Here is a 27,111-nt window from a genome sequence, read left to right as displayed (position 1 = left end):
TTAGAAATTAGTTTAGTATAGTATAATAATACTAAAAAAAAGTTACTAATAGTATACTAATACTAAAGTTTTTTTTTTTTTGGTATTAGTATATTAAAACTAAAAAAATATTAATTTTAATATATTAATATTAAGATAAAATTAGTTAGTAAATACTAAGAAAAATATATTAATTAATATAAATACTAATAGTTTTTTTATTAAACTAAAATACTAAAAAATATTAAATACTAATTAGTTTTTAAAAAAAGAAATATAATATTAAAAGAAAAAGAAAAAAGGGAATTTTAAAGGAATTTAAAAGAATATAATAATATAAATATTTTATTTAAATTATATTTTTAAATATATATAATATAAATATTATTTAATTTTAATTTTAATTTTAAATATATTATATTTTAAAATCTCTATATATATATTTAATTCTTTTTAGTATTTTTAGTTAGTCTTAATATATTAATATTAATTTCTTTTTAATATATTAAAAACTAAATAAAAAAAACTAAATAATTTAAATACTAAAAAAAAGTTACTAATAATATATTAATACTATTTTTTTTTTAGTATTAATATAAAAATACTAATATAGTATTAGTATACTAAAAGCATATAAAAAAAACTAGTATTTTAGAAAACCCTGTCAACAACGAATGGCGGCGATCAAAAGCAGAGGAATTCATATCTGTTGTGAGTCCGATGTAAGTCTAATTGTTGGGTACTCTTAAAATTCAGTTTACCGATAGACTTCAGTGACGAAAATGAAATTGTCAAAGTCCACGCTGGCGGCGAGGAAGACATCGACGATGTTGTCAAAGCTGCACGAGCAGCGCTCAAGGGTCCTTGGTCGCATCTGTCTGGAACCGAGCGAGGCGAAATGATGCGCAAGCTCGCTGATCTTGTTGATGCTGCCACAAACGAACTTGCTACTATTGACACCTGGAATAACGGCAAAAGGTTTTCGTCTGCACAAGGAGACGTTGGTGAGCTGACAGGGGTGCTGCGATATTATGCTGGCTTCGCTAATAAACAGTACGGACAAGGTAAGTCTCCAAGTTGCACAGCGTAGATCTTATGAACTCTCGACTAACGACCGCAGTAATAAGTACAACTGAGAAGAAGTTTGCCTATACCACTGTTGGTCCGATAGGCGTTTGCGGGCAGATCATTCCTTGGAACTATCCTTTGGGAATGGCTGGCTGGAAGATCTCTCCAGCCCTTGCCGCCGGGAACTGCGTGGTAATTAAGCCAGCAGAGCAGACACCTCTGTCCATCCTATTCTTTGCAGACATCATTAAGAAAGCAGGATTTCCGCCTGGCGTGATCAACATCGTCAACGGTTTGGAAAGAAGGCCGGAGCAGCATTAGCAGCTCACATGGATGTTGACAAGATTGCCTGCACTGGATCCACAGCCACTGGACGCGAGGTAGCAAGACTTGCAGCGAGCAATCTTAAGGAGATCACTATTGAGTCGGGAGGAAAGTCTCCACTGCTCGTTTTCGAGGATGCAGATTTGGACCAAGCTGTTAAATGGAGTCACTATGGTATCATGGCCAAGGCCAGATCTGTACTGCAACAAGCCGCATCTTAGTACATGAAAAGGTGTACCCGCAATTCATCGAGCTGTTCAAGGAGAGAGTCAAATCCTGCAAGATTGGCAACCCCTTTGACAATGATACCTTCCAGGGACCGCAGGTCTCAAAGGCACAATACGAAAGAGTGCTATCGTTCATCGAGAGCGGGAAAGCTGAAGGGGCTACTGTTGCTCTTGGCGGCCAGCGAACTACAGTCAATGGCAAGGGCTTCTACATCGAGCCCACTATCTTCATCGATGCTTCGGATGATATGCAGATCTACCGCGAGGAGATCTTCGGTCCTGTAGCTGTCATCAGCCCATTCCAAACGGAAGATGATGCGATGCGTCGGGCTAACGACACGATTTATGGCCTTGGTGCGGCCATCTTCACGCAAGACATCACTAGAGCACATATTATCGCGAATAAGATTGAGGCGGGAAGTGAGTTGCAAACCTGTTGAGTGTAGAGTTCGTTACTGACATTTATAGTGGTGTGGATCAATAGCAGCAATGACTCTGATTTCCGTATACCCTTTGGAGGAGTCAAGCAGTCTGGTATCGGTCGTGAGTTAGGAGAGGAAGGAATCCGTGCATACACGAGCAGGCGGTCAGTTCACGTGAATGTAGGAAACGTGTTATAGATCAATAACGCGCTGTGTGGTAATCTAAGCTTTCTGTTACAACGTTATGAGGTCAAAAGAAGCTTCAGCTCCACCGTTCAAAGCTCTCAGCCACGGCTCTCGTTGTAACTTTAGTTTGTGTGAACTTTATCAACGTCTTAGAGAGATTGATCAAGACAATTCTAAAAGCTCCAGTAACTTGGAAATACTTGATGTGCTGGCTCTGTGTGTAGATCATATGCTTTGTAGAATGACCGATTTTTAAGGCAAATCATAGCCGCCAATTTTCCCGTGATCATTTGCTATTGTCTTGGATAACTGGCCGATGAAGAGTGGTTTCTCCAAACCTAAATAGTAGGAATCAAAATCACCACTTCTATCAACGAGGTATAAGTTTTCGGAAGCTAAATTATTTCATGAAATTGCATTGCGACCGTGATGAACCACAAAGCCGTTCTGGTTTAAGGAATCTTGGATAAATAACAGATCCCTACAACCAAGCACCTCATATCAATGCAAAATTCCTGAGTTACCTGTGAACCTGTACAGCAAGACCATTAGCCACCCCAGAACCGAGCCCAAGTTCTGACAACAATATGTTTCTTGGCCAACTCATTCCTCTCAAATTCATCGCCAAATCCCTCTTCCCAGAAACGACACTCCTCATCCACGGCCTGTTTCTTACCATCGGCGAAAATGTCGACAGTGGCAGGGGTAACAAACTTGGTTCGCTTGAAGACCTTCCAGAAAATGAACATAAAGAAGAACCAGGCGAGACCGAAGTAACTTGTGATGAAGCCCTTCAGGGACCAGGGCTGAAAGATGTCGAATCCAATAAAGATGGAAGTTGAGCCTCCAATGAAGAGACATAGGTATGGCGTCCATGATGCACACGGGGCGGTGAAGGGGAACACAATGCCTGGGACAGGCTGCCTATCTGAGTTTCTCTTGAAGAGTGACTTTTTGAAGTTGTTTTCGCCTTGTCGAGTGATGCCTTGAGCTTTGAGGGCGCGCCGCCATCCGATGAACACCCATGTCATGGCCGTGAAGTTTACAACCAGTGCGACAGTGGTGAGGTCCAAGAACCAGGAGAAAACCTCGCTTGCGCTGTTGGAAGCTATCAAGAAGGATAGAAGAGATATAGCTGTCACTGCTGTGACACATACCCATGGCACCCCCGATTTGGTGCATCTCAAGAAGATCTTAGGTGCCTGCCCGTCTTGAGCAAGGGAGTATAGAGTTCGGCTCGACGAGTACAAATAGGCGTTTCCGCAAGACCACCCAGACAGCAAGATGAGAAAGTTGATAAGTCCAGGAAGAAAGCCTCTGATGTCGAGACGGAGAAGACCCAGCACCCAGGGAGATGCTGCTGCGCCAGCTTCACCATTCTCGATCGCTCCCAGAAGGCGAGGGTCACGCGAGTTGCAGATGATGCCAACGGCAAGGATTCCGACAACGTAGAAGAACAGAATTCGACCGACGATCAATTTAGCAACTTTGGGAATCGTCTTGCGAGGGTTCCGGATCTCGCCGGCCGAGAGCGAAATGATATCCGGGCCTCCTATCGTGAAGACGGCATATCGCACACAGATGCAGATATTGAGAAAGATGCCAGTGGCTCCTTCAGCGTAGTATTCATGGGCCATATCTCCGTTCTTCCAATTTCGAAAGCCGTAGGCATCGTGATGAGGGTTGCCGCCAACCATTGTGACAAAGGTTGCCATGATAAGACCGAGAATCAAGAGAATCTTCGTGGAGCCCATAATAAACTCAGCTTCGCCATACCATCTACACACAACCGTTAGACCTTCTGTTGATTCCTCACTTGAGGTGAAACTTACCTAACAGCGACCATATTCATGAAGTAGCATACAGACAAAGCTATGGCGATCCACACTGCAGGGTTGATGTCGGTGTTCCAGTATTGCATAACAGTTGCAACAGCAGAGTATTCAGTGCAGACCAGCATTGCTCCCGCATAGAAGTATGTCCACCCCATTGCAAATCCAAGAGCTGGATCTACAAATCGGGACGCTAATTCGTAGATTGAACCTCGGATCGGAAGCCAAGCTACCATCTCGGCAACATTCAGCATGGTAGGCCAAATGAAGCCGAGACCGTAGATTAGGTATCCGATGATGAGGGGCAATGGACCAGCTTTGGACAAGACTCCGCCGACGCCGACGAAGAGACCAACACCGATGCCGCCGGCGATGGTCATGAGCTGAACATGGCGAGGTGATAGACCTCTACGGGTTTGTTGTATATTGATGGCAACATGATCAGCGACAGTTGTTGAGATGTTCTCGACGCCATCTGCTTTCTCAAGCGAGGCAGTCATGGTATCAATCTTGATACGATGAAGAAAGGAGAAAGGACGGGGCTATTCAAAACAGTAAGAAGAGATGAACTGTGCTAGGCAAGAGAGAGCTAATTCCAATGTGGGGTTTGGCGATCTTATAGAGGAGAGGTCTCGACCCAAGCTGCCACGAAAGGCAGCAAGATACAGTAAACAGCCATTATCAGCACTATCAGCTCCACTGATAATAGATCCTGGGGCCCCGGAATCTGGAACCTGGCGTTTGGGAACAACTAAGGCGAACATGGAAACCTCATGTCTTGGCTTGATAACGCTGACTCGGTCCTGCTGATGGTTCGCCGATAATGTCACTCGACACTGATAGTCCATCGTTGGGGTTCACTGATAGAAATGTTACGATATTCAGTTAGTCCAACGGCACTTGGCCTGCTCCACTGACAAACCCTGATTGGAAGTCTGCTGTAAAGGACGCACGATTGAGCAATCAGAACTGGCCGTTCAACAAAGCCCAATACGGATTAGTGTCTTGGTCAGTTGAAGTGAACATCATTTCCCTAACATGGAAACATTTGTGATTCAAGGTCATGCTCGAAACGGCAACACGACTCAAACCATAAACTATGGTCAAGGGAATCAGATGATAACACAAGCCACGCTGTGATACGGAATGCTTGCCCGAAGAAGACTGGCTAGACGTCAGGGGCTTTCTAAGCTATCCGATCTACGGCGGCATAGGTTGATAGCTCAAGTATATCTGTGAGAATAGCATTCTGTCACTGCTATCTCGGCCATCACTACAACCTGTCAAACAAGTCCTATCAACGATGAATGATTCATGCAAAGCCACAGATCGGCTTCTAGCTATTGCCCGCTCGTTACAGCATCCCGATTCAAATTATGACTTACCTGAAGAGTTCATGAGAAAGCTACGAGCTGCCCTTCTATCAGACCCATTGTTGCCGAGACCTAATCCCTCCATCTCGCTCTGGCAAGAACCTGCCCACCCTACTGTATCAAGCATACAGTCTCCAACCCTTCCGCAATACGCTGACATTGTTGTCATTGGTTCTGGCATCACTGGATGCAGCGTTACCAAGGCCCTCCTCGAAAATGATAGTCTGGACTCTCCAAGCCGCATCGTTGTGCTCGAGGCGCGGACTCTTACCAGCGGCGCAACAGGCCGTGATGGGGGCCAACTCGTCTCTCCAGTAGGACATCTCTACAAGTCTATGTGCAAGAGACATGGCGAAGAAACATCCAAGGAAATGTGTCGCTTCAGCTTCATGAATATTCGACGGATCATGGACATGCTCGACGAACTGGATCCTGAGCTCCGGGAGTCCAGTGAGATTCGACATGTACATAAAGTCATGGTTGCTGGGGATGGGGAGACTTGGAAGGCTTCGAAGGAGTCTCTGGGCTCCTTCCGGGAGGCGATTCCAAGTCATCAAACCATCCATCGTGTTACTGAGCAAGATGGCGTAGCAAAGGTATGACTTTTGACTTTTGGGGATTCTTTTCGCGTTCTATTGTGAGTACTGACATTTCTTGTTAAGGAGTTCAATGTCAGAAATGGCCATGGCGTCATCGACCATCCTGCCGGCGCCGTCTGGCCGTACCGCCTCATAACTGGCATTTTCGAACGTCTTCTCGTCCAACACCACGACCGCCTTTCGATCGAGACAAACACTCCCGCAACAGAGATAAAATACACACCTGACACGACAACTAACGACTCTTCTATGTCTGACTACCCATACGTCATTGAGACTCCACGGGGTAACATTCGTGCGAAGCAGGTGATTCACTGCACGAACGCGAACGCTGCCCACTTGTTGCGTTCATTAATAGGAAGACTCTATCCTTATAGAGGGACAATGTCTGTACAAAAGGCTGGTCCTCATCTAGAAAACTTGGGCAACAGTCGATCATGGAGCCACCTGACTAAATCCTCTCTTGATCCCGTGTCAGAGCGGTTTGATGGGGGCCTGTACTATCTCCAGCAGCATGCCACAACTGGCGATATATGGGTCGGCACTGATTACTCTAATGTCTTTGATGTTCTCACGTCTGACGACACTGCTGTGCCGGGTCACTCGATCGAAGCTCTGCTGAAGTTCCTGCCCAAGTACTTTATCAAGGGATGGCCAGAAGATGAGCGACCGGAGTTGAAGGGAGTCTGGACTGGACTGCAGGGTCATACATCGGATGGACTTCCATTAGGAGGAAAACTACCGAAGAGTGTCTCTGGAAGAGACGGTGATGGCGAGTGGATTGCTGGGGGGTACAGTGGGTACGGGATGGACAAGGCTTGGATGACTGGGGAAGCAGTTGCCAGTATGATTACTGGCAAGGGGGTTCCTGATTGGTTGCCAAAAGCGTTTCTTCTTACAGAACAGAGACTTGAGCGAGACATCACGGTGGAGAGATCTGTAGCCAAGTGGGTGTCGATAGCAAAGACTGGCGATTGGTAGAAGACAGAATGTAATATACATATAGAGTGAATCCCGAGAATCTACCCAATGAGTGTGTTGAGCTGCTTCCGAGTGCAAATATCCAACCAGTAAACATCAGATTCCCCCTCGTCCAGAGCACTCCAAATACTCGTCACCAGCTCAAGTATGTTGCTCACCTTTCTCAAGGGCAGGACATCAGCATATGCTGATAATCGACTCTTCACAAAGTTCCGCGCTTGAGCAAGCTCAATAATACTCTGTCACATATACCGTGACTCTTCATCCGCTGCGCCTAGCGATGTGACATCCTGTGGCATGCGACGAAATTCGCTCGAGATAGCGACCAGAATCAAAGGCTGGATGCACCGGCTTCTCGATTCGAATGGTATATCTCGAAGAAGCCCAAGGGTGTAAAGCGCTAGACTCGTCAACCAGTAGTCCTTTTCAGCTTTACTTAGGACCTTGGACGGCGGTCTCGCTGAATAAATGTGATTTGCATCCCAGGGGTTGTATCGTTCAGCCAGAAGGTCAGAAAACACGCGGTAGATTTGTAGTAGACCAACACATCGGTATGCTTCGTCAATCTTGGCCAGGTGAGCTAGCCTTGTTCTTGGGTCGCCTGTATCCTGGATTTTGGACGTGTCGGCAGGTGTGTATGCAAGCAGTCTTTTTTCTAAGCATCGAGCCTCTCGTATTTTGCTCTTGAAGAAGTTCATGTCATCTTCTGTGATGAATCTGATAGAAGACGTTCGAGAACGGTATTGGGAGACGAGATTTCCAACGTCAGTGAGTGTCTTGACTGTCTCTCCCGCCATTCCGACAAAAGGGTGCAGCACAGGTTGGTTGCATGGTTCTGAGGGCCCCATCAGAGTATCACAATCAGAGTTGCCCGAAACATCAGCAAAGAAGGACAGAAGCATCCCCCAGTAGTCAACCGCAGTCTGGAAGAACTTGACCATGGGCTTAGACTGTGTTCCGCAAGTCGAACTCCACTCCAGAACTCGCCTTTGAGTCAAATGGTATCTCTCTTTAGCTAGATTCCCGGGATCATGCCAGCTTGCAGTATGGCATAGGAGAACTGTCGCCAGTAATCTCGCTTCAACATACTCTGCAGTGTTTGGGTCGTCCTCGTCCAAGCATCGAAGGGCTATCAAACGTTCTTGAATCGCAGTGGTGGATAGTTCAGGAAAGACACTTGTTAGACAAGCGGCTGACATGCTTTGCATAGTGTGATATAGGACCTTTGACGACTGCCACGAGTTCTCTGCTACTACTCGCATCAGGTTCGACTGACTATCCCATGCGCAGTAAAGTGGTATGACTTCTGGTATAAAGAAGTCAGAAAGAGCTGTTGGAAGATTGCTCAGTTGTTGTGGTATTGTTAGTGATGAGTGGTGATTAGGAGCTCCGGTGTTGTAAGATCCTGCAAGCGGAGGTGTTGTATTTAGATCACTGCGAGGTTGTTGACCTTCATCGCGTAACCAGCTCATATCAATGGAATGATCCGTCTCCGCTGCCGGATTGTTCCACTGCCCAGTCTTATCCAAACTCGGTGAGCTATCTGCAAAGGCCGTATCATCTGGTATAGTGAGGGTCGCTGAGGGATCTAAATTTGGAAAAGGCCACTGTGAAACTGAAGGATCTTCTCCTAGCCCGAGAATGTCGGAGGCATTCAGTGCAGGGAATGGCATTGGGTTGGTATCTCCAAGATGAGGGAATAATAACAAGGGATCCAATGTTGGCGTCGTGATTTCAATGGCTCCTCCCTCATTCATATGGCTAGTTGAACATGAGCTAGATTGATTGCCTCTTCGGGTCCGAGGCCTTTGGCCAGAGCTGACGGATTTCTGTTGAAGTTGGTTCTTAGCAGACCACCGCAAGCTCAAGGTGTAGCCAGGGCATGAGGAACCTGCATCCTCGCATCGTTTGCACCCTGGCCTCCTTTGATCGCATTTTACCTGGTATAAAGGTTAGGCTCGACTCGGAATCAATTGTGCTATACATACTCTCTTTTCTTTACACTTTGAACATCCGTGGCGGGATTTGGTATAAGTTGGTCGGTATGGAGAGTTCATTATGAGTGGCACAGCCAATGATGCGTCTTTAATCACTGCAGCCAGGATTAAATGCGATTTCGCAGCTGAACGGACTCAGAGACACGGAGGACAGAAAGGGTGGGGTAGGATGCCTGAGGTATCCGGCTAGTTTAGAGCCTCCAGTGCGACCTTATCGCTAGTAAGTTGGCTAGCATGACATTGAACGTAACTGAATCGCTTCATTTTACATTTTGGCAATCAATCTTGTTTCACTGGTCTTGAGTCAAAGATATGAAGAGATACGAGCCACCTGCACATCGGCCAATGTGAGGATTGATAGATGTCGAGGATCCAATGCACTATCGCACCAAGCTTCACCTCAAGAAACTGCAAAGGGCATGTAGTCGGTTGGCTCTGAAGCGCCTTCCTGAGGCTCTTTAGGTGTCTTGCATAGGTTGTCATTGAGGTTGAGGTACGCTGAAGTTGTGCTAGAACTTCGTCTTCCAATGCAGGTAGGCAGCTACATAACCAGCAATTCCCGATCCGTACAAATTCTCGCAGAAGATCTTTGGAAACGCAAACACACAACTATTGCTCCTTTTTTCTCCTGCCAAGTTAATCGTCTAGCCGTTGGTTTCGAGATCAGCATTATGTAAAGCTCCGAAGCTGAATCGTGGTGCTAGTTGCCTGGATTATTAATCATATGGACAGCATAATCATACGACCTTCAAGACAAGACGGTCAATCGGTTGCAAGTTTGCCGACAACAGTAATAGGAATGAGGAAATATCAAGCAAGGAAATATTGCGCGGTAGGGCGTCACACGCCCTTTGGACCCATGTCGGGGGTTATACCCGCCGACCGCCGATGCTGAGACCATTTAAAAAGCCAGCAGCTTTCAAGAACCACCAGTGATCTCAAGCCTGTAATCTCATAGAGTTTTATCTTCAACTAAATATTCATGTCGGTAATCGCCAAATGATGACAACATTCTACAAACTCTCTTTCGCAGGGGCGGTTCTACTGTCCAGCCTCATCACCGTGTCCTGCTTCAAGCCGCCCAACGAGGTTCCACGCGACGGCTGGAAGCAAGACAGTCTCGGGACATATGCCAGCCCAACAGCAGCACGAATCCGACGAATTCTTGCTATCAGCGTTGGTGTTTTCCACGCCCTCATCGCTATAGGCTACGGTAATTCCAGCCTCGTATGTCCTCATCCGGAGAACATAAACTCGAAGCTGTTCATCTGGAATTCATACACACTGGCTTGTCTCTCGATGATCATTCTCATCGGCGGACCACTTCGGCTAACGGCTTTTGCTCAACTCGGAAAGAACTTCACTTTCCAACTTGGACCACCTGAGACTTTGATGACGGATGGTATCTATCGATATATACAGCATCCTGGCTACACGGGACAAATTGTTGTCTTGGTCGTCAACCTCGCCCTATTCTTGCGCTGGGACGGCGCATTCGGTTGCTGGATTCCTCATAGCTTTCGATCGACAATTAGCGGCTGGGGCCCGATCCTTTGCTTGATTCTCGTGTTTGGAATTCTGCGAAGACTTACGATGAGAGTGAAGGATGAGGAGAAAATGTTGAAGGAGACATTTGGAGAGAAATGGGTCGCTTGGAGTCGGGTCACCGCGCGCTTCATCCCGGGCGTCATTTAGTTTAAATGGCCTTGACCCTAGACAGAAGTTCAAACCAGGATACAAATGTGTCATTGAAGTTGGGAATCAGGAGAGTGTACTTGTTGAGCTGCTGTATGAGATGTTGTAACTTACTTGTGTTGTATCGTTGTTGATGGAAATTACTTCATTTGTATATATAAAATAATGCGCCCAAAACTCAGGTAAAATACACATGTTTTAACACTAGATTACAGTCAATTCGAAGCTTAATTAAGTTCATGATTGCGAAGACAGTCGAGTAGTCCGTTTCTGCTCCATCGGCGAGTCATGTTAACTTCAACAGGAATAAATCACGCAGCAGCAGGGCGTAACACAAACGAGGTCAGCATGTCCCATGCCGGGTTTGTAATTGCTCCGAGTCCAATGAGCTTCAATTCTCCTACCTGTCAATCTAATTGAGTTAGTCCAGCCTAACTGGGAAAACGAGGCATACTGACCGGCAATGTCGGCACGGCACGGTATCAGTGGGGCAGTACCGTCCAAGTATAAGTGCTTAGCTGAAATATTTGACTCATTGGGAGATTTTCTCGTCTAATATTGCTGAAATCTGTGTGATAAGATGGGTCGACTAACTAAGTTTCTGTCCGATGCGGAGAAAGCAGTGAGGCAAGCTGGGAGGGATTTGCAGCAACAGCAACAGCCTGCTGGGTACCCACAACCGCAGCAGGGCCAACAGACTCAGCAGTATCGCAACTCTCCCGGATATCCGGCGCCATATCAACCTCAGCAGCAGCAGCAGTACTACCAGACTTACTCTCCTCCGCCGCCGCAGTCGCCACAGCAGCAGCAGTATCATCAGCAACAACAATATCCTTATCAAGCTCAACAGCCTTCCCAAGGGCTACCAACGAGCAGAAGCGCTCCTGTACCTCAGCATGCCGAACCTTCACCCAGCCAGGCTGTCTCCAACAGCGGTCCCAGCACTCCTATGCCATTAGGAATCCAGCCAGTAACTGAATGTATCGACATGCCATTCACACTACCGACCTACTGGTTCATCCACAGTTCCTGCCCAGACTTTGTCATTTGCAGTCGTTGCTACGCAGACCGCATTCTCAACTCACCGTTTCGAGACACATTTATACCAGTATGGCACGATGACAGATTAGAACGACAGTGTCTGTTTGGAACACCCCGCGTCAAAGACTATCTTTGGCCTGCTGCTCTCTCATCAATGAGCCTCGATAATATGATGAGCTTCATGGCCATGAGGCCTGCCCTGGGTCGTTGTCCAGAGGATAAATCAGTCGAGGGTCAAGAGTGGTATTACCCGCCAGATCGACCAGAGATGGCAATTTGCAAGCCATGCTATGAAGATTATTTCAAGCATACCTCGTTCTGCAATAGGTTCAGTACACATAAGCCTCAGGGTGCGGCAAGTTGTGATCATAATCTTTGGTACATCCGCCGAATGCTCAAGCTCTATTCTCCTAACAACAACTGGACAGCATTCACCACGGGGTTCTATAAAAGACTGCAACTTCCGCCGTGTCCCAAAGCGCAGCCTATCGCAGGTCCAGAGAGGACTTGGTTTATGTCCTCACGGGCCCCATCGAACTTCTCGGTCTGCGAAGCCTGCTACTGGGATTACTTCCACGAGTCTACTGAACGTCAGTCCTTTCGCACAGCTCGTCTTGGGCCTTCACAACAGGCATCGTGCGATATGGCACAGGCCAACATGCTCATCCCGATCATTCGAGCGGTTGATAAGGGCAATTACCCCAGATTCTGGAGCACTCTTCAAAGCCTCTCGCAGCACCCGCCTTGTAATCCTCAGGGCGCAAGTGGAATTTGCTGGTATACGCTTCCGAGTGATCCTCCGGAACTCGATGTTTGCGCGACGTGTATGGCTGGCACTATAGCTAGCATGAACATGACTCACTTCTTCAAAGTCAAACAGTCTGTTGGACCATCTGAGGCCCGTCTCTGTTCATTCAACCTGCCAGGATATCCGCGCGGAGTCCTCTTCTTGCAGAGGTTCGCCGAGGCAGCTTACATCAACGATTGGCGACCACTCAGCGAATTGGCAGTGGATCTGAGTACCGCACCAACGTGTCCCAAGATCGACCTCGAGTCAGCAAAAAATCGTCGATGGTGGGGATGGGATAATGCCCATATCTGTCAAGAATGTTACATCGTCGTGGCCAAAGGTACGAAACTAGAAAAACACTTCACCATGAAGGGAAGCCAAGTCGCTGAGTCCCGACTTTGTGATCTCTACTCCCCTCGAATGCGGCAGCTATACAAGAACGCTTGCAAGACCCAAGACCTAGCATCATTTTTGTCTTTCGCCCGACAACGTCGCGAGATCTACCTCCGGACAGTCCCCGAAATGAACCGCATGCTGGCAGCTGCCAAACACGCTCTCAGCCAGGCTCAAACACTTGGTCTCGCAGCTGTGACGTTTAGCGCGGCAGGAAATCTGAACGCAACTAACTTTTATTATGATCATACGGTGGGAAACTCGACGGTCGGGCATGGATATCAGAATGAGCAGCTGTTGCAGGCGGCGATGGCGGATCACTCGATGCAGCAGGTCGGGGCTGCTGCGACGGGTCCGGCGGCTGTGGCAAGGGTTGGTGCTCTGGAGAGGATGTGGAAACAGGTTGAATAGAAGTATTTCAGTGCTTGTTGTAAACGCCCAGATTGAGGTGTTGGCGAATTCTTGCTTAACAATCGTGATATTTCACGTGACCTCGTTAGGCATCGGTCTCTCATCTCAAGACAAACCAACAATGACCAAACTCCTGCCTTACCTTACTCAAGCAATCGTTGCCCATTCACCAATTATCATTCAGTGCTGTAATAAGCCAGTATATTCTGCACGGTAACCATAGATTTCCAGTTACAGATAACGACTTACTACGAGCAACAAACATGTGCTGTTCAAAAGAATCTCCCCCGCATCTACCGAGTGTGTAACGTTGAGCAACCCTTCATTGATCATGAATTGCACCGCCGATCCAAAATGTCAGGAGGCTTTCTCTGTCATTCAGAGCGAATGCCTACCACATCCTTTGGGGAAATTTCTACGTTCCTTTATTGCGAATGTGTTGAACCCTGCTTCCGCCGCCACTCATGTCCTCAGTCACTGTCGTCCGGGTCGACAGCGCAAGGCTGATCTTCTTGCCCTTATTTCAGATTGGACTTTTATCGTAGAGTCAAGTGAGTTTGCCTGGATATCAATCTAATACCCTGGCTCTGACCATTCTAGTTACAAAATATGGGACTACACCACCTGCCCCCGACAGCAGAGCCCAAGCGCAAGTTATAAGGAGAGATGGAAACCGCTGCTGCATCACAGGCAAGCCAGGGAGCTTGAAGGACCCCTTGGTAGTGATGCCCGTTATTCTCGCGCCATCCCGCTGGCTTGAAGCCGAGGTACATGGGATGATCTTCCTACCAAGCTTGGCCATGGCTGACACGTTGACTAGCCGAGGATCCACGAAATGCTTCGAGCCTTCTTTGGTCCCCCTTACCTAGATTGGTGGAAAGCTTATACAGAACGATTGACGCGGGTAGATCCCATCGATGCCCACTGGCTTGTGCGCAGGTCAGCTGCCGAAGCTTACAGAAATGGGGTGGTGAAATTGCATCGGCTACACCCATCAATGATCGAAGTAAGTCATATCATTAGTCTGGCTCTCCTTTATTAACACATCTCAGTACAGGGTTGCTTGGTGTCTAATTGGGACCGTAGAACCAGCGATTGATGTCGATGGCCAATATCCACTTCTCGGAGACCACTCACGCTCGGGAATACGCAAGGTCGACGCACGTTTCATCGGGACCCAGGCCCGCTTGGCCTCGAGCATGCGATGGCTTGAGGTCAAGAAACAAATCACGGATAACGAAACAGCAATAGCTCAGGCGGGGATACAACCTTCGGCTTCCAGACCAGGTTTCGTATCAGCTGTATTCCAGATATGCCGCACAATCATCTTGACAGCTTGGCTTGTCACCCCCCATTTCATTCGATTATCGACATACAAAGTATTGCGAAGGATCGGACACCATCTTTATGGAAGTACAAGTTCCTTGGCAGTTAGCCGTCTGCCTTTCGGTCTTTACCTGAAGGCCACAAACGAAGGGGCTTTCAATGAATACAATGCGCTCGGACTTGTTCACAAGTATACGTCTGTTCCAGTTCCTCGGGTTCTGGATCTGGTAGCAGACTCGCGGGACACGTATCTCTTGATGACCGGTCTTCGTGGTGAGCCACTCTCCAGAGCAATGGATATGCTCTCCGACCAAGACTGCCACGAGTTCGTCGACTAAATGAAAAGCTTCATTTCCCAAATCCGAGAAATCCCTCCAGTCGGTCCCAAAAGCCACATATGCAATACTCTGGGCGAAGCATGCAGCGACCCAAGAATTCGAGACGGCAATCCCATCGGCCCCTTCGAAGACGAAGCTTCTTTCAGTCAATATCTTCGCCATCCAGATGATCCTGCTCGAAGAGGTCATCAAATTGTATTTACCCATGCTGACTTAAATCTGCGAAACATCCTTGTGGATAAAGTCACAAGGCTAGATGGGACAAGGGGTTGGGCGGTCTCGGGGACCGTTGACTGGGAAAACAGTGGGTTTTATCCAGAGTACTGGGACTGTACAAAAGCGCAATTCGAGGGATTCAGGTGGGATGAACGCTGGACTAGGGCTTTGTTCGAAGTATTCCATCCTTTCGGAGGTTATGCGAAGGAGATTGAAGTTGAGAAGAGGAGCTGGAGTGAAGGCGATGGCGCGTTTTGAGACACCCATCGCTCCTGAAAAAGGCTTGAATTATTTGATACACTTTTACTTCACATCCTAATTTCAGAATTCTACTACTTCTTAGTTGGTGCTATTGAGCCTCCTGTCATCCTGCATCACTACAACTCTAGATATATGAGTTACAGGACATGGCGATCGTGATATTCTCGTTGTGTGGCGAATGTTGAACCACTAAGAAGTAGCAGGTCACGAAAGTAACGACTCCCACACTCGCTGAGCCATAATGCTGGGTTTCAGGTGTTTTCCCTTCTTTGGTAAGTCTTTGAGCTGATGAGCCGATGGGCGAAAAGAGCCAAGGCCTCGTCAGTGATACTATCAAGTTGATGTCGGGCAAACCTGCCGGTGGTCCTGAGTTCGATTCGATTGGAGAGCGGGGCCTGTAGTGCGCATATAATGTTTCCTTGCGATCTAAGAATGAGGATTGAAGTAACAGTGCACAAGAGACTCGGCGATGTGGCCAAGGAAGGGTAAAGAACCACACGAGGTGCTTCCATTGCTAACGAAGGCCGCTCCAGTCTTCCAAATGAGATCCATTCGCCAAAGAAGTCCACAGAATATTCCTCATGTATGATAATGGAACATTCCACATTCCACGCATGAAAAGAACTTTTGGCTGAGTTATTCGTAACGACGTCGATCCTCCGGCTTAGCTCTGTGCTGTCACACTGTAGTACCGGCCTGAGGAGGACATAAGACCTTGAATGTTCTCACCATCTTCACTGGATCAGTGCCGCCTAGTGAAATGAATCTGTCTGGCATTGCCCATAAAACTAATTCGAAGTTGATTTGACGAGCTCCTGTCGGGTCGCCAGTTTGAAGTCCCTCTCCATCGTTGTCAATCTGCAGTGTGGCCGTGATTCGTGGCTCAAAGGCCTCTGTTCCATCCTCGGTATCTTCGATCTCGAAATTAATATCAAGGATTTCGCTGTTGGTTCGGGTTTCGATCTTGATAGGCGACACATTGAGGGCTTGGGTGTGAGGGAGCCTGTAGCTATCATCTCTACCTAGGGTATCGCCAGTGCGTCAGTATTTAGATATCCTCATATAGTTTCTCGTGATTTTACCCTTGATATCCCTGGAACCACAGACATCTAAGTTAGCGCCTTCGGGTGCGTTGTCATGAAGTGTTGTCCATATCTGCGACCAGGAACTGTTCAATAGAGTTGTTCGATCCGAAGCGTCCGATACCGACCCTGTCCATATCGGAAAAGATTGTGTATCACCGCTGATTAGCTCTCCGATCTCACTCATTGGGCTGGAACCCCTGTCACTTCCTCTATCGATGATCGCATCTGCCCAAGGATCTGGACCCTCAGTTGGCACTTCTTCCTGTAGAGCGCGAAGGGTTACACGATAGAGCTTGATCGGCGCACTCGGTACCAATGAGAGCATTATATCTGAACATTTTGACTTTCAGTTTCACCGTTGACAAAGAACTACTGCACTGCTCACCTATCTCGTATGGACAACGGATCAGCCACACATCGTCCCCCACTGAGGCTATTGCGCGAGACACCTGAATCGTGCAGGATACGTCGAGATCCAGATCATCGTAAGTAACCTGTGATGTCGATATAAGCGTCAGAGTTATTGATTGACTCCAACTGTCAGCAGTTTCAGAGTTTGTCGCCATGGCATGGTTGTTGAAGTGGTCAAGGACGTTGGCTCCTCTTAGCGTTTCGGGTACTCTGCGGCTCCAGGGACCTAATTCAGTGCAACGCCCGCCAATAAGAGCTCATGAAGGCTAATTAGTGCTCTGTGTCAGGTGAGAGATCACAAGCTTAGGCCAGGCATGAATCCGAAAGCAAGGAAAGTGACGAGTATACTTTTATGATCTTAGGAAAGTTTCGGATGAGTTTAGTAGATCTGCAAACCAAATACCGGTAATTATCCTTATTTTTATCGTAGTTTAGCCAGTGCTTTTGATCATTCTAACCGCATTACCATATAAACATCATCGGTAGCTACCTGGACGTAAGAGATGATACCTGTCGAGAGGCAGGCACCTTCTGCATGTGGTTGTAATTCTTGCTGCCCACAAGACGAGCACGTTGCTGTTTATCAGAAATGGCCGGTAATCACTCCTACTACCAGCCTCATTGCTTTAAGAAAAGCAGAACGGTCGCGGGCCAACATCTCATTAGATTGGCATGCCTCGCTCAGGCTTCAATGAATTACGTGGTGTTTCATATTGAGGCGTTTGATGGGCCTAGGACGGGTATCAGCATGATATGAGATGGCTGCTTTTTGCGTCTGGGCCGAGGAGTGATCATAATCACTACAAAAGGCAGCGAGACAAGTGAGTATATCTGTGTCAGAGCATCTAAAAATCTCAGGAAAACGCTTTGAAGACTGACTGATACGATGCATTTAGACGATTCCTGGGAACTTAGAGTGGGTGAAATGGCACAACTGGGCAGGAGCACAGGCTGCCTGTGCCCGGGGTCATCTGCATGCAGCTGTTAGTACCTAGGTAGTTACTGAGGTGATGGTAACTTACTAGGTGTAACTTAAATAAGTCTATAGTAACTGATAATAATATAGTTTTATATAATTATTTGAGAAATTTATAAGATTAATAAATTATTTATAAATATATATTAACTTAAATAAAGATTTTATTTATTTTCTTTTTAATTTCTTAAATTTATAGAATCCTTAGACTATTCATCCTAAGTCCATGCTGCCTTAGGTACCGAGCTACCAGGGTTCCTCCTACCCTTGCTCTTGCATCTCACTCCCACAGCCTCGCAGCCTCGACGCGTCCTACCTAGGTACCTTTCTTACCTTATAACGCTGTTTTCTGTTCTTCCTTTTTATTCTCAAGACTCCCGATCCCCTTTCCTGTCATAAGCGATCACCACAATGTCTATCGAAGCGCCACCTGTGCCTGCCCCTCAGAACAAACACCCCGAACGCACCAACGAGCTTTTTGCTATCTTTTACGAAGAAATCGGGAAATGGCCCTGGGAGGTCATCGACTTCAGCCCCCGAAAATGGGGCCAGAATCTCGTCTCGGTCTTCACGAGACTTCTGAGTGTTGACCTTCCTAAGACTGACAATGTGTCACTGAAGGAACTTATCGACTACTTGCATGACAACTCTGCGAGTCACCCGATGGTGCAGTACCGATACCAGTTGAACATGATGCTCGTCGCAAAAGCAACCAAGTGGTTGGCGGAGAAGCGTGAGCTCGTTGACGATCCCGATTCCGATGCCGACTCTGACGGCTCCATCCTCAACGAGCCTCAAAACGTCACCCGGCACAGAAGGCAGGCCCGGGCTGTTCGAGCAGCTACAAGATCCGCGCGTAAGTCCCTTTTTTTATTCCTTCTTTTACAGAAGAATGACATTAGGCTAACAAGGCTAGCAATTCGAACCGCTCGAAAGCGTCCAATCAACTACAGCGACCGTCACCATTTCCAACTTCACAATGTTGACGGTTCTGAAGGTGACTCCGATGGAGATGGAGGAAATGAGGAAACCCAGGAAAAGGTTGAGCTCGAGTCAGCAGAGCCTCCAGCCAAGCGAAGGCTGATGGTCTTCTTCAACTTTTCACCCGAGAACATCCAGGAGCTATCTAAACTCATGGTAGGAGCCCGACACTCCATAATCTTGGTCACAGGATCTAATGAGTTAAATTAGGGACCTACTAGCGGCATCGGCGAGCCATCTCGACACTCGACTCCACAGCGAAATGCCGCTGGGGAAAACCGCCCTCTTGATACACCTGTAAGTTACTATTATAAGCGACACACACATAACAAATCTAACCGAATCGTACAGAGCCATTCACCGAATGACGTCCAACTTGCCTATGCCGACCATCTCAAGCGCGAGATCGTCAAAGTGGAAGAAGATATTACCCGCACAGAAGCTAATATCAGCAACTCGTCCCGGCGCCGTTTAGGCTATCTCGAAACCGTCCGCAACAGCGCCGAGGCGCTCGAAAAGGCCACGAAAGAAGCCACCGAGGCTTCACAAGTGGTCCAGCACGCAAGAGCACTCTGCGAAGCCGATGCTCAGGTCGTCGAAGAATTGCGCCGTATAAGCAGCGATAACCCAAGAATTCTCACCGAAGAGAATTTCCAGCACTTCAAAGAAAACACCCCTGCACAGAAAGAGAGAAGAGACGCCGAGAGTGCACTGCGCGCCAAGGAAAAGCGTCTAAATGATGTCAAAACCAAGATCCAGATCGCACAGGCCAATGTGGACCCATTGAACAGCAAGATTGAGGAATTGTGTGGCGTACTTAACGCGAAACAGAATGTGCGTCGAAGCCTCGTGGCGATGCACCGGCTTGTGGCAATGGGTGGGGATGAAATAGAACAGATGTTGGGGAAGAATGGTCTTGGGGAGTGGCTGAAGGAGCAACAGGTCTGAGACGGTTATTTTCTGTGGCGAAATGTGTCGAGTGTTGGGTTAGATTTGTATGAGCTTTTGATAAGAGACTTTGAGAGTGTTATCCTAAATACTTGAAATATTTAGGTAACTTTGCCTTAAGTTATCCATAAGTTATCCCAAGTTTAGTGTCTTTTGTTAAGTTTATATAAGGCTTAGGACTTTCTCTTATTTACTGAAATTCGGGCAGCAACCACTGGCCTGTTTGCCAGATCGGATTGTGCAAGGCGGATACCCGAGATTAGGCTCAGGTAGCTAATAAGACTCCATTCACGCCAGAAGCGTTCAATGGAAATAAGTTCTATTAACAGTAGCAAATCAGTCAGGGCATTTTAGCGTTGTGTTCACGAGTGTGAGTGGTAAATGTCCAGTGTATTGACCCCCAGCCAAAGAACCTGCCCTGCCAAGTGATTGGTACGCCGGACAACCCATTTCTCCGTAGCCTTGTGCCTTGGATAGTCTCTGGTTTGGTATAGTAATACAGTTGAAGAGTTGAGAACAGTATGAGAGATATTTCCTCGGCCATTTCGATCTTCTAGGTGGTCTCAGTAGTTGGGAAGGTTGCCTGGTCCTCTGTATCCGTGCTGGACAGTGTTTGCTCGGTGGCCAGAGTCTGTTCCTCAACGTTTGGGCGTGGTCAAGTTCTGGGGCGTGAGGACCAAAGCATGCTTCAACAAATGACGTGGGAACGCTTTTACTCTTATCTGACCACCAGATGGAAACACGCTTCTCGTTGGGAATAAGGCAGGTACTAATACCATTTTCGTTCTGTCGCCATCTCAGATCTGAGAGGATGAGTTAGAACACCAGTCCTATCGGGAAGTCTCGTTACTACCCCTTATATTGAGAAGTCTAGCTACCGCAACCGCAGTAATAAAGACCGCAAACATAAGGATCGCAAAGATTGACATCAGGATGGAGACTGCGACCACGACCGCAGTGGCAAAGACCGGTGGGACAAGCAAGGATCTCAAAGATGGACATCGGGATAGGGACCAAGGCGATCCCAACCGCAACAGAGAAAGAGAAAAGGATAAGGATCGGGAAAGTGGCAGGGACCGATACAGAGAACGGCATCGCGATCGCAATCGAGGTTCGAGATATAGCAGCAGACGCAAGTCGATTGATACTGGAGACTCTAAGCCTATCTGTGGTCCTCGCAGTTACGCCACGACTGTGATAACAAAGAGTGGCTGTCTTGTTTGTAGTTAGAATATGTTCGAACAGTCTATAGAATTTATGTCATAGTGGCATGTGCATGCCCACTCAAGACAAAAATATGCATCTTTTCGCACCGGATTGATTTTGGCGATTCAAATATCTTCATGCCAAAGCTCTGAGGTGTCGGACGCTCAGCCCTTGTTGACGACTCCCACCTGAGCTTGCTCGAATCGAGAGACTTCCGAGGTTCAAGAGCGAAACCGAAACCAATATCACATATAGCTGTCAGAATAAATTCTCACTTGGGCTATCATCTGGGTAAACTGCGATCTAAAGAGAGAAACGTTTGAAATATTTAAATGCTCGGTATTCAATACACTCAGGTTTGACAGGGCATTCGCCCGTTCGCTGAAGCTGCTGTCAAATATGCTATCTAACAGTCGCACTTCAGTCCGGGCACTTTTTGCCAACGTCACAAGGCTCACCGGCGGGTGTTTTTACCTTGCCTACACCGATCCATGAGGGTCAGAGACCTCCACTCGCAAGTAGTGAATCTGCGAAGCATTTGCCGCATGAGCAGTCTTATTGACCTGAGGAGTTGGTCGCAAGACCCACCCCGCCACGTTCATCGGCTCAACGGATAAACTATTTCTCCATAGCGAACAGCTCCACTTCATTTCCATTCACCGACAACATCCACAATCAACTGTTCATTCACGCTCGCTCCATCGCGCACGCATGTTCAACCCAGCAGCGTCGCAATGTTTTCTTCTCCCATCATCCAACTCTCTTCAACTACGCCCTGCCAACTCGTCGCGTCCAAGAAGAGGCGGTAAATCGCACTACAGACCGCCATAAAATTCCGACTTGTACCCTTCAAACGAGTGCGTTTCGCGCCTCCTTTGCTGGAACAACCGGGGTCTGTAGAAGGGATCTCTGGTCTCGCAGCGCGCTGGAGATTCAGAGATTGCCTGTGCAGCGAAGCTCACCCTCTTCTGGTCGCGCGCGTTTTGGCCGGGGCAGAGCTTACGCAGGCAAGTTCCATCACCGTGTGAAACTGACTGGTTGCAGGAATGTCGACTTCACCATGTCTTGACGTCCATTTCACTACCCGTGCTGTCATCGAGTGGCAGTCCGATAACGAGGTAAGGCTCAGAGTCACCTCACCCCGATTGAATCCTCAGTAACAAATTTGCAGTCAGATCGCGCGACACGGATTCTGGCTAAACCCGATCCCAAAGTCAGCTCTATCACGTTGACGACCTGGTTCGATTCGAAAGGTTCTCTCTTCGACATACACATTCCCTTGAAGCTCAAAGGCATTGACAGCACATCCGATATCACACTTCGAGCCTGCGCTTCCTCCATTATCTCTCTCGATGTCATGAAGAACCCGACCGTCTCTAGTGAGGTTGAGCAAGAGTTCAAGTCCCCAGCTCTTTGCCTTCGCTTCCAGCTGAGCCGCCATCTTGACATCCTCGTCCCTATCCCTGCTCTCGAGCCAATACGTCCAGCAGGTCGAGCACGGTCAGGTGTTGTGCTCGATGCCATTCGCGAGTTTTCTCGGGCAACTGTTTTCACCATCTACATCGAGGCGCGCAATGCATCCCCAAAGCTCCAGTCCGTCAGCGATGCTGTCAGCCAGGGTCTTTTCAAGACGTCCTGCAGCAGCCGCTTTCAACTGGCTAGCATGTATGCCGGTCTTGGAGCAAAGATTGTCCAGCTTGGTATAGATGAAGCTCTTGCACCGCCGTCATATGAAGAAACCGAACCCCCGCCGCCGCCGCCTCCGATCGACCCCAAGCCTGACAGAAAGCGTCCACGACAAGATACTGCGACCGAACGCACCGAAGAAATCGCTCTGATCTGGGCAGAGTTGCAAATGCTCAAGCAAGCGAAAGATGCAGACGGGAAGCGCATTGCGTTCTTGGAGAAGGAGAATCAGGAACTGCGGGAAACCGTAGCCAAGCTCCGAAAACAATATGAAGCTTTTGACAAGTCACAGCAAGATATCCACCACAGCTTCGGAGCCCTCGAGACCACGGTCGAGAAGAATACGCAAGAATTTGAAGAGAACGTCGGCAATGAACTAGCAGAGCTACGTGAGGATATAAGTCAATTAGATCATCAACTTTCCTTCATTCAAGAAGGACAAGTTAGCGATGAGTCTGTGGCCAGGATAAAAGACGCTGTACTGTTGGATATCACGACCCGATTATCAGGGGATTGAGCCCAGGCATCAGCATCCTGTGTGACAGGTCAGCTTGAGACCATCTTGAAGATTCCCTCGCGGCGTCGACCCACAAAGCAACACGCTTCATTCTTGGCCTTGTCCTTGAGCCCGAGAGCTATTGCTAGCCGCTATGGTGTGACTTTCGGCACTCCCGAACAATTGCCTCGCGCGGATAGGTGATGCGTCGGCTCCGTCAGCCATGTCCCAGTGCGACAACGGGAACAGCGACTTCGTGGTGAGTCTACGCACAAGCCGCGTGTCCTTAATGGACGGCAAGACCCTCGAAACAGGCTTGGGCCTCCATTTGGCATCCCGGACCGGGAAACTCTGGCCAATGCTCGTGATCGCAGATGCAGACTGGGACGGTTGACAACACAATCTGCATCATGGCATCATGTTCATTATTAGTTGGCGCTACGCCTGGACTTTTCGAGCCTGAGCCCGCCGGCGGCGGTGGTGAGTCGAGGCAAGTTCCCTCGCGGCCTTCGATAAGCTAATCTATCAGCAGCAAGAGTTGACTACACCCTGGAGCCACCGAAGTAGTACCTGTCGAGATGAACAAACAAACCGATGATCAGGCCTTGGATATACAGTTCCATGTAGATTATACCAACAATACATCAGAAGCATTTGAACCGTGCATTACGAGCGTTTTGCAGAGTGATTATGAGTTGCGGAAACAGAGCACTCCGATGTCTGAAATGCTCGTAAGCTCACGCTCAACCCTGTCATCTGGGCGATTCCAAATGATTTCAATGATGTCATGTATGTCATGTATGTCACGGCTTAAGCAGCCAAAATGGTCAAGACGTTCCAATTCGGCGTACAGTCTCTCCTAGTTGCTGCCATTGTGCGATCTCAGTCGCTCGTAGGATCACGCATTTTACGTACAAGGCACGCAGAAACGGAACTGCTACGTCATTCATCTCCAGGTCACGATGCATCTTTAGTCTGGGGCTCCAGATGGGTCCTGATGTAATGGAGCCTCATTTTATGGAGATACAGGAAATCATCGACGATCCAATGGGGATTTCTAAACAGGGTTTGATTGCGGGGATTATCTCCAATTGATCAGCGGACATGGAGGAAGTAACTCGAGTGTACAGTAGACGTGGTCAACACGTGGATGAACAGACTACAATCCAGAGGCTTTTAGCTTGGGGAGATGAATGGAGATGGAAGATGATCATAAAAGTTCATTAAAATATATAGGTACTTATCAACCAAGGAAATCCGTGACGCCTTGTCCAGTCCCAGCCCAATCCTGCATCTAAGCGCCATGCTTTTAGTATAAGTATAACACAACCAATGTCGGGAATCTCTATATGCTACATGCTGTCTCTAAAAATGAAATGCTCATCTAGTCGTCGCGCGACTTGCTGTAAGAGCCGGTACCACCAAGACCGTTCAGGTCGACATCAAGACCACCAACGCGGGTAGGTCGGGGTGAATGCTCAATGCTGCGCGCGGGCATCTTCTCCTCCTGGGAGGCCTGCACGGGCGCATCGGTTTGCTGCTCAAGGCCCATAGAGGCGAGGAACTTGATGGCATCAGCCTTCTCCTGCTCCTTGCGGGCAGCACTCCATTGGAGCTCAGTGGAGGCGATGTCGAGAACACGGGGAAGAGCCTCAAGGGCCTTGTGGGAGTCCAGGAATGAGAGACGGGTGCGGCGGGCGATGATGTCGGGGATGGTGCAGGCGGCTTCGGAGCGGATACCGTGAGAGACCTCAGCCTCGATGAAGGGAAGAGACGAGACGAGACGGGTGTTGAGGGCGGGGGAGATGGAGAGAAGAGTCCAAGCGCGGTCACCATAGTTGTGAGCGAGATGGTCAGCGATGTCAGCGTCGATGTTGTAGACCTCCATCAATTGAGAGGCGAGAGATGTGGAGTATCCGTGGGCGCCGATGAGAGGAACGTTGCGCGTGCAGCAGACGCCGCGGGTGGTGAAGCCGGAAGCGCCGGCGCCGCTGATGTCGGGAAGAGCCACGGCCTGGGGCTTGAGATCGAAGAGCTTGATGGCCTCGTTGACGGTATCCTCGGCCATTTCACGGTAGGTGGTCCACTTGCCACCAGCGCAGGTGAGGAGGCCGGAGGGAGAGGTGGTGATGAGATGGCTTCGGACGAGGGACTCGGTGTTCTTGGCATTGGGGTTCTTGACGAGAGGTCGAATGCCTACGAAGTGTTAGAAGTGTTCGGGTCAGGTCAATTGAGATAATGCGACTTACCAGACCAAGCAGCGAGGACGTCCTTGCGTGAAAGAACAGACTCGGGTGTCAGAAGCTTGCTGACTTCCTTGAGGATAAAGTCAACATCCTGCTGTTGAGCAACAGGCGCAGCCTCAACTTCGCATGGGTTGTCGGTGGTACCAGCGAGGGTGTAGCCCTGCCAGGGAAGAACAAAGATGACGCGACCGTCTGAGGTAGCAGCGTCGAGAAGACCAAGACCGTTGGGGCAGATCTCCTTGGGAAGCATGATGTGCACACCTGAAGCGGGAGCGACAATGGGCTTGCGAGAGGGATCGTCCATTTGGTGGATGGCATCAGTGAAGGGGCCGGTTGCATTGACGACACCCTTGGCGCGGACCTTGAAAGGCTGAGCGGCAGCGGCATCACCGTTCTTGGAGGCGAGGACATCGCGGACTTGAGCGCCCATGATCTTGCCGTCCGCATCCTTCTCAAGACCGGTTACTTCAACGTGGTTCAGAACAGTAGCGCCGTAGTGAGAAGCAGTCAAAGCGAGAGCGACGTTCATTCGAGAGTCATTGTGCTGACCATCGTAGTACACCAGCGCGCCAACCATGTTCTCTCGTCGCAGCAGAGGGAATGCCTCGAAGGCCTTGTTCTTGCTCATGTAGTACGAGCTCTCAAGACCCTGCGACCCAGCGAGGAGATCGTATGCCTTGGTACCAGCCCAGAAGTAGGGCGCCTCCCACCATTTCTGGAGGGGTAGTAGAATCGGCAATGAGCTGGACAAGTGAGGCGCAATGTTGAGGAATGTCTTGCGCTCACGAAGAGCTTCCATGACAAGCTGCAATTGGCCATAGTCGAGGTTCCAAACAGCCTTTTCTAGATATCGCACACCACCGTGGACGAGCTTTGTGCTCTTTGAGCTTGTGCCAGAAGAGAAGTCATCGCGCTCTACAAGGGCGACTTTGAGGCCACGGGTGATGGCGTCAACAGCGATACCGGTTCCTGTAGCGCCGCCTCCGATGATGAGGAGATCGTATTCTGTGTCTTCGCCGCTGCGACGAAGTTCAGCGAGTTGTGATGCGCGGGTCTTTGTGGCGCTGAATGTAGGGGGCACGATGCGGTTCTTGTCATCGCGCTTGAGGGGGACGAGGGGCTTGTCGACGATGTGTGTCTTGCTGCGGGAGGCGTAGTATGCTCCGCCGAGGGTGACTGTTGTTGTGGCTGCTGCTGCGAGGAGCAGAGGGCGCTTGAGCGACCGTAATCTTTGCTGCATTTTGTGTGTGTATGTGTGTGGTGTTTGGGGGTGTTGTTGCGCTGGGAGCGACTGTTTGCGCGGGAAGCGTTTTTGTGTGTGAAAAAGCTTGGGGGAGGGAGTTTGGAGAAAAAGATGGAGAGTCTGGGTCTGGGGAATAAAGATCAGATAGAATAAAGAAAGCGAGTAAAGCTTTGGGGTTTATAAGAAGTAAATCGGAGCGCGATGATCGTGGAGAATGAGAATGAGAGTTTCCATAAATTAGCGGAGTTGGAAATGGGTCTGCGAATGTTGATTCTGATATCATGGACTGCTTAGGTTTTAACAAGTTTCTACGAGGGACTGGCACATGAGAAGTCCGAGCGAAGCAAAAGGCAAGTTTGGGGGTTCAGACCCAG

The 27,111-nt window shown here is 48.6% G+C and overlaps 12 protein-coding genes across 12 annotated transcripts; 8 read left to right on the top strand and 4 right to left on the bottom strand.

Annotated features, from left to right (window-relative positions):
- Positions 1-653: 653 nt before the first annotated feature.
- FMAN_13832 (putative aldehyde dehydrogenase) lies at positions 654-2,218 on the top strand (the record flags this gene model as incomplete). Its single annotated transcript, XM_041833349.1, has 6 exons — positions 654-690; positions 747-1,043; positions 1,100-1,339; positions 1,414-1,568; positions 1,604-2,018; positions 2,067-2,218. The coding sequence occupies 6 exons, from the start codon at positions 654-656 to the stop codon at positions 2,216-2,218; spliced, it is 1,296 nt and encodes a 431-aa protein (XP_041683722.1).
- A 536-nt stretch (positions 2,219-2,754) lies between these two features.
- FMAN_13831 (putative general amino acid permease) lies at positions 2,755-4,538 on the bottom strand (the record flags this gene model as incomplete). The annotated part of the gene is made up of 2 exons (XM_041833348.1): positions 2,755-3,985; positions 4,039-4,538. 2 exons carry the CDS (start codon positions 4,536-4,538, stop codon positions 2,755-2,757), a joined length of 1,731 nt encoding a protein of 576 aa, XP_041683721.1.
- An 803-nt stretch (positions 4,539-5,341) lies between these two features.
- On the top strand, positions 5,342-6,991 carry FMAN_13830 (uncharacterized protein; the record flags this gene model as incomplete). The annotated part of the gene is made up of 2 exons (XM_041833347.1): positions 5,342-6,007; positions 6,074-6,991. 2 exons carry the CDS (start codon positions 5,342-5,344, stop codon positions 6,989-6,991), a joined length of 1,584 nt encoding a protein of 527 aa, XP_041683720.1.
- Positions 6,992-7,233: 242 nt separating this feature from the next.
- Positions 7,234-8,664, bottom strand: FMAN_13829 (uncharacterized protein; the record flags this gene model as incomplete). Its single annotated transcript, XM_041833346.1, has 1 exon — positions 7,234-8,664. The coding sequence occupies one exon, from the start codon at positions 8,662-8,664 to the stop codon at positions 7,234-7,236; it is 1,431 nt and encodes a 476-aa protein (XP_041683719.1).
- Positions 8,665-9,990: 1,326 nt separating this feature from the next.
- FMAN_13828 (uncharacterized protein) lies at positions 9,991-10,683 on the top strand (the record flags this gene model as incomplete). Its single annotated transcript, XM_041833345.1, has 1 exon — positions 9,991-10,683. One exon carries the CDS (start codon positions 9,991-9,993, stop codon positions 10,681-10,683), a length of 693 nt encoding a protein of 230 aa, XP_041683718.1.
- A 580-nt stretch (positions 10,684-11,263) lies between these two features.
- On the top strand, positions 11,264-13,318 carry FMAN_13827 (uncharacterized protein; the record flags this gene model as incomplete). Its single annotated transcript, XM_041833344.1, has 1 exon — positions 11,264-13,318. One exon carries the CDS (start codon positions 11,264-11,266, stop codon positions 13,316-13,318), a length of 2,055 nt encoding a protein of 684 aa, XP_041683717.1.
- Positions 13,319-13,649: 331 nt separating this feature from the next.
- On the top strand, positions 13,650-14,982 carry FMAN_13826 (uncharacterized protein; the record flags this gene model as incomplete). Its single annotated transcript, XM_041833343.1, has 4 exons — positions 13,650-13,869; positions 13,919-14,085; positions 14,139-14,324; positions 14,371-14,982. The coding sequence occupies 4 exons, from the start codon at positions 13,650-13,652 to the stop codon at positions 14,980-14,982; spliced, it is 1,185 nt and encodes a 394-aa protein (XP_041683716.1).
- Positions 14,983-16,137: 1,155 nt separating this feature from the next.
- FMAN_13825 (uncharacterized protein) lies at positions 16,138-17,110 on the bottom strand (the record flags this gene model as incomplete). Its single annotated transcript, XM_041833342.1, has 3 exons — positions 16,138-16,481; positions 16,542-16,874; positions 16,930-17,110. 3 exons carry the CDS (start codon positions 17,108-17,110, stop codon positions 16,138-16,140), a joined length of 858 nt encoding a protein of 285 aa, XP_041683715.1.
- Positions 17,111-18,342: 1,232 nt separating this feature from the next.
- FMAN_13824 (uncharacterized protein) lies at positions 18,343-19,860 on the top strand (the record flags this gene model as incomplete). The annotated part of the gene is made up of 4 exons (XM_041833340.1): positions 18,343-18,787; positions 18,848-19,068; positions 19,123-19,209; positions 19,264-19,860. 4 exons carry the CDS (start codon positions 18,343-18,345, stop codon positions 19,858-19,860), a joined length of 1,350 nt encoding a protein of 449 aa, XP_041683714.1.
- A 2,252-nt stretch (positions 19,861-22,112) lies between these two features.
- Positions 22,113-23,269, top strand: FMAN_13823 (uncharacterized protein; the record flags this gene model as incomplete). The annotated part of the gene is made up of 2 exons (XM_041833339.1): positions 22,113-22,184; positions 22,238-23,269. 2 exons carry the CDS (start codon positions 22,113-22,115, stop codon positions 23,267-23,269), a joined length of 1,104 nt encoding a protein of 367 aa, XP_041683713.1.
- Positions 23,270-23,622: 353 nt separating this feature from the next.
- On the top strand, positions 23,623-23,815 carry FMAN_13822 (uncharacterized protein; the record flags this gene model as incomplete). The annotated part of the gene is made up of 2 exons (XM_041833338.1): positions 23,623-23,728; positions 23,781-23,815. 2 exons carry the CDS (start codon positions 23,623-23,625, stop codon positions 23,813-23,815), a joined length of 141 nt encoding a protein of 46 aa, XP_041683712.1.
- An 817-nt stretch (positions 23,816-24,632) lies between these two features.
- FMAN_13821 (uncharacterized protein) lies at positions 24,633-26,734 on the bottom strand (the record flags this gene model as incomplete). Its single annotated transcript, XM_041833337.1, has 2 exons — positions 24,633-25,444; positions 25,498-26,734. The coding sequence occupies 2 exons, from the start codon at positions 26,732-26,734 to the stop codon at positions 24,633-24,635; spliced, it is 2,049 nt and encodes a 682-aa protein (XP_041683711.1).
- Positions 26,735-27,111: the final 377 nt, after the last annotated feature.

This window comes from Fusarium mangiferae (assembly GCF_900044065.1).
Source record: "Fusarium mangiferae strain MRC7560 genome assembly, contig: FMAN_scaffold007, whole genome shotgun sequence".
Lineage (NCBI taxonomy): Eukaryota > Fungi > Ascomycota > Sordariomycetes > Hypocreales > Nectriaceae > Fusarium > Fusarium mangiferae.
Note: the sequence above shows the minus strand (reverse complement) of the source record. Positions and strands in the feature narration are given on the sequence as shown.